We start from the raw sequence: 10,557 nt of genomic DNA on the forward strand, positions 1-10,557 counted from the left end.
AGAGGTTTGGTCTGAGCTTGATGATGACAAAGGGCAGAGGAAGTCATAAAGTTCCTAGGTTGGAAGGACTGAGTAGAGGGACAACCTAATTAAATGCTATTCCCTATGAAGAAAGGGGCTCCTTGCATAGAGATAGTCTTCTTAATTATTGTTTTTGCAAGAAAAGTCATAATCAGCGAGCCATCATGCACTAAAACAGAAGCCTAAGATTTGCTACTCGAGTTGCAGTGTGATTTTACTACAGCTGCCAAAGAGGCAGCATGCAAAGTTATTTGCTTATCTTCCTCTGTCGGTGATCAAGAAGACTTAGCTTCTCGAGAGACAGAGTCCTGCTTAGGCAAAGGAAAAATCAATTCAGTACTCAAATGTGAAAATCCAGGGCAATCCAAAAGAATATGATCTGTAAACTGCATTAGGCTAGGACCACATCTGCAGAGTCTATTAGAGCATGGAATACTATTAAATCTTCCTAACAGCACCACTGGAGGCAAGGATCACAAAGGAAGTCAGACATCCAGGACAAGGGTTCTAGCCTAGGTACCCCCTCGCCACGCTGGCTTTCTTTCACATGTCATTTTTTCTTCCACAGTGAAGGGTTCAAGCATGTCATAGACAAACATTCGCCAATCAAGTCTGGAAGCAGTTCACAGCCAATCCAGCAGTTTAATGCACATTAGGATATCACAGCACCAAATACAGCGAGGCGTAAGCAAAGCCACGTCAGGCAGACAAACAAAGGTCAAAACAGAGATTAAGCTACAAAAACAAGAGCAGTGGCCTCTGAGTCAAAACACAAAGTTGCTGCTGCAGCACAGCTTGCTTTCCAGGCTCTTATATGGCAAATACTCCACCCACCAGGGTAAATCCCATACAGCTGGGTTGCCTCAATATGGCTCCTGAGAACACTTCTCATTGAGACCGGCTTGCCCCACTGCTGCTAATTTACTTCTCCATCTCCTTTCCTGTAAACAGGCATGCAGCTTTTTCCATCTTAGCTCACAGGGGTCTGGAGATTGGGAGTGAGCGGACACTGAACCTCCTGTACCTGGCTTGGGGTAAGGAGGCTGGGGGGGTCCAGGGTTTAAGTCTAGCTATGGCTGTAAGTCTGTGTCTGAGCCCCTGGACCTGGTCCTACAGGGACTACTAGAGGCTCAGGATCTGAGTCTGCAGGCATTTCCAAGAACTCTGGGACTCAATCTGCACAACCTCCCACGTCTTGATTCCCCATCCGAGGAGTCATGCTGGGCTGAGTAACATAACCTTTCCACTGCTTTGACCAAGAGGAATAGAACTCCACGTCAAGAAACACCTGGAGATTTTGGGGTAGAGTCTGGGGAGGGGTTCCCCAACAAGTAAAAATTAAAGGATGACAGAAGAAACACGTTAAAAATTCAACCATCATGTAATTCAGCCAGTCTTTTGATCACAAAACACACCACAAGGAATTTCACTAGGTAACTGAAGGTAAGCTGTGGCAGCCATTCTGTGGCAGGCTCCGCCTCCTGTGGCCAGCAGTCAGTTTTGTGGTTATGCCAGAATTCTACAGGCCCATAGACTCAAAAAGGTTGGGGACCCCCTGATCTACTCAGATTTAGCAGTGGATCTCCAGGGGTATAATGTCACCCGGTGGTAGACTTGCACACACACATAAACACACTGTTGGTTATATATGTTTTGGAAGTCAAAGTTATTTCCCCGGCTCTAGACTTTTTACAAAGTGGAGATTGGAAGAAAGAAGATGGTTCTGCATCTGGAATCTGCTGCCCGAAGCTCTTCATATCACGGCAAGGAAGATCTGTACACATGCATCTGTACAAAGGACAGTCCCCAAGGTTCACCCATCCACAGAACCACTGCTTTTGTTCTTACGGCTGAGTGGGAAAGCAGATTTGCTCTGAGGTTGAGTCATCTTGCTGGCCAGGTAGACAAAAGGTTCAATGAGGGTCCGGCGATCAGCCACTGAGACTTCCCACAGCTTGACCTTTTCTGCCTTGGCCCAGTGCTGCGCCACATCGTGGTCCACGCGACGCAGTTCCTGCAAATCGCACTTGTTTCCCAAGATCACAATGGTGACCTGTGCAGATCCAGGAAAAGAGCTGTTAGTACATTTAAACACCAGAGAGAGAAAGTTCAGAGTGAATACATGAAGCTACCTTATACCAAGTAGGATTCTTGGCCTGTCAGTCAGTTTTCTCCAGAGGTCCTCAACAGGGTGCCCGTGGGCACCATGGCACCCACTGATACCTTTCCTGGAGGCCATCAAGTGGTTAAGTTGGTTGGGCCAGGTGGGGTTTTTACCCAGCAGGGTTTTTCATTGCCACTAGAAGGTGTTTTCCACATTTAATTTTTTAACTATTATGACTTTTTAAAAGACACACAAAACATCTAAAATGACAGTATAAAAACAAGAACAAAGCAAAAACAGGAAAAAAGGACTACCCATTTTCTCTGTGGCCGTTTCAAGACGTTATCGATTTCCACGTGCAGGAATTCTGCCGGCGTGGAGGCGGAGGCCGTTCGCATGCAGGCATGCGGACGGCCTCTGGAGAGGACGGCAGACGGCTCCGCATGGAGCCGCCTCTTCCCCCCTTCCCTTTCCCATTTACCTCTCGTTTGTCGCTGCTCCTTTGGGCCGCTTCATCCCCGCCCATTGCCCTCCAACCTCCATAGGGTCGGAGGACAGCGAGGGAGGGACTTCGGAGGCCAGCAGGATGCCGACACGAGAGGTAAATGGGAAAGGGAAGGGGAAATAGTGTGCGCCCCCGGGCGGTGCGGTTCACACCGCTCCACCGGGAAGACGCTTTCCCCTCAACAACAACCCTTTAAAGGGTTGTTGTTTAGGGCGGCCTGACGCCACCCTGGGGGAGGGGATGTTAGTCAGGTCGGGCGCTGCCGTATTGCAGCAGCGGCCGCTTCAGCGGTAATCCGCGGCCTGGGGGCAGCGCTTTTACCTTGCGGGTCAGGCCGTCGTTTTTGGCCCGTGCGGAAAGGGCCTGTGCTAAATATAGTTATCCTTAAAGTTTACCTCTTGCTCCTTCGTTACAGCCAAGTAAAACATTAAATCTTAATTGCAGCCAAGTAAAACACTAAATCTCAAAAGAATCATGCTTTTCTCCAATATAACGAAATCCCAAATCTTCTATTCTTCAAAACCACAATTTGTCAATTCATTTTTTTTCTGTCTTGCATTAAAAAAGTCCACCTAGGCTTTCTAATTATCAATTAATTTAGGCAGATTTTCTTCACTAATCAACAAAGTAAGTTTTGCCATTTCTGCCATTTCCAATAGCTTTACTAACTAATCTTCTGTAGAAAGTATAGATGAATTCCACTTTTGTGCATAAATTATTCTCACTTCTGTCATATATAAAAGCAAAGTTCCATCTTAAAAAAAATATCGGTCCATAAATTCCAAAAGATATACCTCAGGTTTCATTTGAATATCAATTTTAAAATCTCCTAGATTGATGCATGGATTTGTGTCCAATTTTTTTTTAGCTTAATTACAAGTCCACCATAAATTATAAAATGACCCTGGAGTTTTGGCCACTGGAGTTTTGATTGACTGTGCAGACTTTTTAAAATGTTGTTTTGTCACATCACAAGGATCTTCACTAGGTAACTGAAGGTAAGCTGTGGCAGGCTCTGCCTCCTGTGGCCCGCAGCCAGTTTTGTGGTTATGCCAGAATTCTACAGGCCCATTGACTCAAAATGGTTGGGGACCCCCTGATCTACTCAAAATAAATAGGCTTCTTTGGAAACAGGCTTCTGTTCTTAGTTGTCTGTTCTCTAATATAGACCTCTTTTATCAATTCCCAACCAAGGGGAGAGAAAAGGGGCTGGCACAGTGGGATGACCTAAGATGGTGGCATGCACAGGGTTAACAGGTCTCCCACTTGAATGGAAAACCTGCTGACCTTCCACTGGCTTTGCTCACCTCCACTCAGCAGGGTGAAAATGCCAGGTGACATGGGCGGGGGACCAGCGGCACCCAGTGCCATGACATTATTTCCAGCATGTCCCAGAAGTGATGTCATCATGTTGGCTGATGCTCTAGCACAGGGGTGGCCAACCTATGGTGGCCAACCTATGGTGGCCAACCAACTGGCCATGCTGGCAGGGGCTGATGGGAATTGTAGTCCATGAATATCTGGAGCACCATAGGTTGGTCACCCTTACTCTAGCATTTGCCTGACCCTCTATGGTTAAATCATACTGTTCAGATTGAATGCTAGTGTGTCACCCATGAAACGATGACATAATTTCTCGGTTGAGGTCATCCAGCTCGCAGAACACTGGCAGCATAAGTCCCTACCTCCACCATCTCCCACTGGTTTCCATGGGCTAACAAGCCTAGGTGGGCTTTGCTCAGCAGGTGTACTGAAGAGCACTGTGCCAGACTATTTTGCTAAGGTTGGTTCCACCAAAGAGACAGAGGGGAGCTCCTAAAGCACCAGCTGGGGCTCCACTTGCTCCCATTATGTCTGGTCTAGTACAGCTGTCGTACTGCTTTGATTTGCTACAACCCCAACAACTTTACAGCTAAGGATTGTGGCAACTGGCTGTTATATGTGAGCTAGAAGGAAGAACCAGATGGTTCTGAAACAAAGAAAGTGTCCACAATAGTGTTGCCAGCAGCCATAGCTCAGGCCTTTAAGGTGGGAGGGAAAGGCTCCTGAGCTCCACCTGAAAGAGGGGATGGGACAGGAACTCTAGCACTGTGGAGCAAGAACCAAATCTGGAGATGCCATTTGCCCTATGAAATCACGACTGGATGACACTCTAGGAATCCCACCAATATTTTTTGGTTTTTATCACAGAGTTTGACGGATTTCCTAGCCTGTCACCTTCAATGATATACCCCCATCTCATTTTTTCTCCCACTCCTCACATCATCAAGGACGGAGGATTTAGGGAAGAGTCTGCAATCCTGTGCCAGGCAGACACAACAGCTTCCCCTTCAGTAAACGCCCACATTATCTGCAAGAGGTAGGGCTTCTCTGGCAGATCCTCTGGGGACAATCCAATCTGAAAGGAGGTTCCCAAAGGCAGGAAGTTGAAAACCCAGGCACCATAGGGTGCAGTTCACAGACCTCCTTCTTATCCTTGCTCTTGTCAATCTCCTTTTTGAGCATCTCTGCCCTCTTGAAGGACTCTTTGCTGTCAACACTGTAAACCAGGACATAGCCATCAGTGCAGGAGAAGCAGTGTTTGGGCAACTCCAGCCCATCCCGTAGGCCTCGGGTGTCATAGAAGCGCACTTGTTCCCGTACCCCTCGGTCAGTCTCGATCGAGCCCACGTAGATGTCTTCCTGGGTCTCAGTCATCTCTGAACCTGCACACAGCAGAGGGCTGTCAGTTCTACAAACAGGAACTGTTCTTTTGCTAGAAGGATGTTTATCTTCACATACAGTCTGTTTCATTACCCTCCCTTCTTTGGAAATTATAACACCCTTGCTTGTTCCCTTGCATCCCAGAGCACAATTATCTGGCTCCAAGTGCTGACATCAAAACACTGGCCACGTCTGCTTGACACCTAGAATCCTGGGGAAGGAGAAGCAACTGGGGGGAACTGCAGAGCAGAAAACTGACTGATGTGGACAAGGCTCAATGTAAACACCGCCCTTCCTTAAAACTGCAGCCTCAGGCAACTGTGTTTCCTTCTTTAAAATTGCCATGGCTTGCTCGTACATGCATGGCTTTCCCTTGGCAGGCAGCAAGTTGATATATGTGTTGAGATATTTCGCAGCCCTTGAAGCAAGATTAAGTTTTCCCATTTTCTGCAGAGGATCCGACATCTGTTTGAAGCATCCATATGCTTCTGGGCCACTTTTCTTCCATGAATATAAACTGTGGCGGATTCCACATGGGCCAAAAACAGTGGTGTGAAAACAGTGTAAAATGGGTTAAGTTATGCTTAATGAATTAAGTTATGCTTAATGAATTAAGTTATGCTTTTGTAGGGGTATTTTACTGTTTGAAAATTTTTAACGTGGGCGGATTCCGCATGGGCCAAAAACAGTGGTGTGAAAATGGTGTAAACCTTTTTACAAAAGCATAACTTAATTCAAACTCCCTTAATAGAATCAACACATCTCAAATAAAAATATCACTTATCACTCAGAGGAGATGTAAAATACCTTCTAAGGCAGGAGTGTCCAACTTTGGCATCTTAAATGTTCATGGACTATGATTCCCATCAGCCATGCTGTCAGGGACTGATGGGAATCGTAGTCCATGAACATCTGGGGTGCCAGAGTTGGACACCCCTGTTCTAGAGGGAAGAAAATGAAACTCTTCCCCAGTCTAAAATTGTTTCACACATTTACAATAACAAACCTAAGAGCCAAATGACTAATTATGGCACCTAAGGGTCCAATCCACTTAAAATATTTTAATAGCAATATAATATAATAGCACAATGTCAAAATAATTATGAAAAGATGAAAAAAATAAGGTCACCAGGTTGGAAGATTCCTGGAGATTGGGGAGGGGAGGGATGCATAACTTAATTCCTGGAGATTAAGCATAACTTAATTCCTGGAGATTGGGGAGGGGAGGGATGTTCATTAAGCATAACTTAATTCCTGGAGATTGGGGAGGAGAGGGATGTGGTCTCTGGGGAGGACAGAGTTTGGGGAGGGGAGAGACCTCTGCGGATGTAATACCACAGAGACACCCTTTGAAGAAGCCATTTTCTCCAAAAGAGCTGATCCATGTAGCCCACTACACTTATGGGAGATTTCCAGGTCCCATCCAGAGTTGGCAGCTTGCTAGAAAGCAAAGAAGACCCATTCTTAATCTCCCACCCCCACTGATAATAACTATTCATGAGTGCCTCTTACAAAAAAAAATTAAGGAGGCTGAAAGGGAAAGGATTTTAAAGGGACAGCAGCCCTGGGGAGCCAAAATAGCCATTAGAATGCCCACTTGGGGCAGCCTCATGCCATAATTGCATTTTAAGTTTAAATAAATCCTGCAAATCAGGTGTGGCGGCGGCAGCAGCAGCGGGAGATCAGGGAGAAGCAAGACAGAAAATACTGGGGTGCATCAGCATCAACTGGATTATCCATTCTAGACTGAATGGGGCCCCAGAAGAATCTACACGAAAGACATATGCAAAATCCACATGTTTTATTAATATTCACCCCAGGGGAGCAAATGTCTATAGGCTGGAGATTAGTTGTAATTCTGGGGAATCTCCAGGTCCCACCTGGACCATGGCAACCCTATGTGGAGGTGTCAGGTTTCAACTGCTCCCTTCTTGACAACAACATACACCCCAAGTGCCCTCTGTGTTTCCTCAGCTTTAATTTTTCCCTCGGCACTGAACAGCATAATGTCTACCTTTGTTTCCTTCTGAGCCCCATTTATTTAGGCACACAGATTCTGGGCTCCTGTCCTGTCACCTCCCTCCCCCATTTTCCCTCTACACGACAGCCAGGTTCCCTTTTGCCTGTGGATCTCAGCAACATGACCTCTCACTCAGCTCACAAAATTGTGCTGCCACTTAACATCCTTTAAATGTCAGCCAGCTGTTGGCCACGATGGGCTTCACAGTTACATAAGATTGCCAATTCCATGTCGGGAAATTTCTGGAGATTTGTGAGGGGAGCCTGGGAGGGCAGGGCAAGGGGTGGCTGAGACCTCAGTGAGGTGTAATGCTGGAGTTCCACCCTGCAGAGCAGCCATTTCCTCTATGGGGGCTGACCCTGGTTGTCTAGAAATCTAGTTTGGGAAACTTTTGGAGATTTGGGGGTGGGGTCTGGGGAGGACAGGGACCTCAGTGCCATAGAGCCCACCCCCAAAGCACCCATTTTCTTTAGGGAAACTGATCTCTGTAGTCTAGAGATGAGCTGCGATTCCAGGAGATTCCCAGGCCCCACCTGGAGGCTGGCAATCCCACAGGTAGGCAGTCAACTTTGGCCATTCCCACAACAGTTCTGTAAGCTCAGTGAACAGATGTAGCAAGCTTTTTGGCTGAACAGTGGAATTGAGCCTTCCACAGTGAAAGTCAACACTTACCAACCACATGGTTCCCGTATAGGAGCTGCTCCAGTATGGACGTCTTCCCCACAGATGCTTGCCCGCACACAACCACTTTGCAGCTCTTTCCCATCTTCTGGGAAATGAGGAGAAAAGACACACACAGGAAGACACAAGAGGGGCCACCTCCTGAGATGTTTAATTTTTTTTCTGGATTCATGGGGGCCCATTTTAACAAAGCTATTTGTTTAGATTAAAGCAAGCTTTTTTCCCCCTCAGGATGGAAATTACCAGTATGGCTAACAAGATCCCTAGTCTCATGATCGTTTTAGTTCTCACACATGCACGTGAAGTTGCCTTAATACAAAGTCAGATTACTAGTCTACAAAGGTCAGTATTTCACATCATCTACCGCTACCTGATCCTTTTTAACTGGAGATGCTGGGTATTGAAACTGGGACCTTCTGATTTCAATGGAAACACTCTACCACTGACCCATAGCTCCCCTACACATAAGTGTCTGAAATCTACGGCTGCCGCAGATTATTTTGGCCCACTGTTTAGATTTATTGTGTTGCTAGTGGGTTCCAGTCCATGACAGTGCCTTTTCTCTTTTTGTGAAAACTTGTATCTAAATACTAATAAAAATTTTGAATCAGCATAATCCATAGGCTAGCCCTCTGATGTGATGTGAGAGCCAGCATGGTATGGTGGTTAGGAGATGGTGGATTCTAATCTGGAGAACCAGGTTTGACTCCCCACTCCTCCACCTGAGTGGCAGAGGGTTATCTGGTGAACCACGTGTGTTTCCACACTCCTACATTCCTGCTGAGTGACCCTGGCTAGTCACAGTTCTCTCAGAACTCTCTCAGCCCCACTTACCTCACAAAGTATCTGTTATGGGGAGAGAAAGGGAAAGGAATTTGTAAGCCACCTTGAGTCTCCTTACAGGAGAGATAGGTGGGGTATAAATCCAAACTCCCCTTCTTCAAATCTGCTCTAGCCTTCCAGTTTTCTGAAACTGGGAAGGTAAAGCTGAGTCCAGAATTAGCTTTCTTCCTGAGCATTTCCTTAAAGAATATGTGAACTCACCGGCCCAAGGTGCCTGTCCCCTAGTTTCGTAGCTATCCACCTGCCTCGATGAACTGTTCTGTTTCAACCAGGAAAGGAACTAAAACTCAACAAAGTCACAGGGGTGGGAGGAGCGGTGGAATGTGGAAGATGCTACCCACAGCTCCATCTAGGGCTCCTTCTGTGGTGGTGCTTTATTGCTCTGCTCCAGCCAAACAGAACATGCACAATGCACTGCGTGGAACATAATGGTTTAGGTGAAAGGTGGAAGTAATAGTATAAATAGTTTCAAGGTATCTGCTTCCAATGGCCGTTGAAAGGATTAGACAAATGCAGGAGGGTTAAACCTGGGAAATCATATTATTATTTTTGTCATTATTTTATACAATTTGTAAACCACCTCAGAGTGGTGATTAATTATACAATTAATTGTACAATTAAACAATTAAAACAATGCATAATTATCTCAATTTCAAACTATGGCACTTTTCCAAATATGGGCCAGCGAGAGCTGTGTGACAGCAGCAGTAAAACTAATGAACCAAACAAAGCAGGAAAAGAAAGAAAAAGAGGGGGGGGGGCTCTCTCTTGTTTATAAGCTGTTTATCTTTGCATGCCAGGTGCTGAAGACATAGAGCTGAGTATGCCCCTACCTTGAGCCACACCTGGATACCAAATGAAGGCTTGTGACACCTGGAGATTTCCCACTATTACAGTGGCTCTCCAGATGACCAATATCAGCTCCCATGGAGGATGTTTTCATTGGCTCGTAGTAACACCCTGCCCTCCGCTGTCTTACACGGCAGATTCAAGGAAATCCCCTATGAACAGAAGTGGTTGCTCCCTGGAAGAAGTGGATTCCCTTGAACACGTTGCTTACATGCCCTCTCTATGATAAGCTTAGAGACTAAATATTGGGACCTAACTTGACTGAATGGGCTGGAAAAGATAATGAATGGAAATTGAACTATTTGCTTCCAAAGAATTTCCAGTAATGTAGCCCAGTTTTGTGTTTTAGCAAATAAATATAGGAAAACAGGTGGATAGGAGACCATCAGTTCTTTTAATGTTGAAATAAGTTCTATTTTGTATGTTAACTTTTTACCTATTTGTTAATGTTTGGCATTTGGCCTTTTGTGAATTGTTATATTGCTGGTTGTTAACCGTAAATAAACATTCATTCAGCTCCTATGGAGGACACAGATATATTGACATACCTGACTAGATCTTATTGCTCATCTTCCCAATGAAGGGAGATTTTAAATAAAAAGCTGGAAAATGTTGATTCTCAGTGTTTGGAAAATATAAAATCATTTCATTCGATTTAGATGTTTTCTCCCCAGTGGGGTCCAAGGCTAATTTTCACCATTGTTCCCTTTCCCCAAGTTTATCCTCACAACGACAACCCTGTGAGGAGTAACTGGCCCCAGGACACCCAGCAAGCATCTATGGCAGAGTGTGGTCTGAATACAGAATAGAATAGAATACTTTATTTACAGT

At 45.6% G+C, this 10,557-nt stretch overlaps 1 protein-coding gene across 2 annotated transcripts; it reads right to left on the reverse strand.

The window, feature by feature from the left end:
* Positions 1–643: 643 nt before the first annotated feature.
* On the reverse strand, positions 644–9,191 carry NKIRAS2 (NFKB inhibitor interacting Ras like 2). Of its 2 annotated transcripts, none has more exons than XM_048517180.1 (4): positions 9,079–9,191; positions 8,026–8,122; positions 5,094–5,335; positions 644–2,074 (listed from the first exon to the last, which is right to left on the reverse strand). In XM_048517180.1, exons 2-4 carry the CDS (start codon positions 8,117–8,119, stop codon positions 1,835–1,837), a joined length of 576 nt encoding a protein of 191 aa, XP_048373137.1. In that variant the 5' UTR covers positions 8,120–8,122; positions 9,079–9,191; the 3' UTR covers positions 644–1,834. The 2 variants fall into 2 exon arrangements, with proteins under 2 accessions (XP_048373137.1, XP_048373138.1); XM_048517181.1 differs by having other exon boundaries at positions 8,026–8,119; positions 9,079–9,173.
* Positions 9,192–10,557: the final 1,366 nt, after the last annotated feature.

This window comes from Sphaerodactylus townsendi, linkage group LG15, assembly GCF_021028975.2.
Source record: "Sphaerodactylus townsendi isolate TG3544 linkage group LG15, MPM_Stown_v2.3, whole genome shotgun sequence".
Classification (NCBI taxonomy): Eukaryota; Metazoa; Chordata; class Lepidosauria; order Squamata; family Sphaerodactylidae; genus Sphaerodactylus; species Sphaerodactylus townsendi.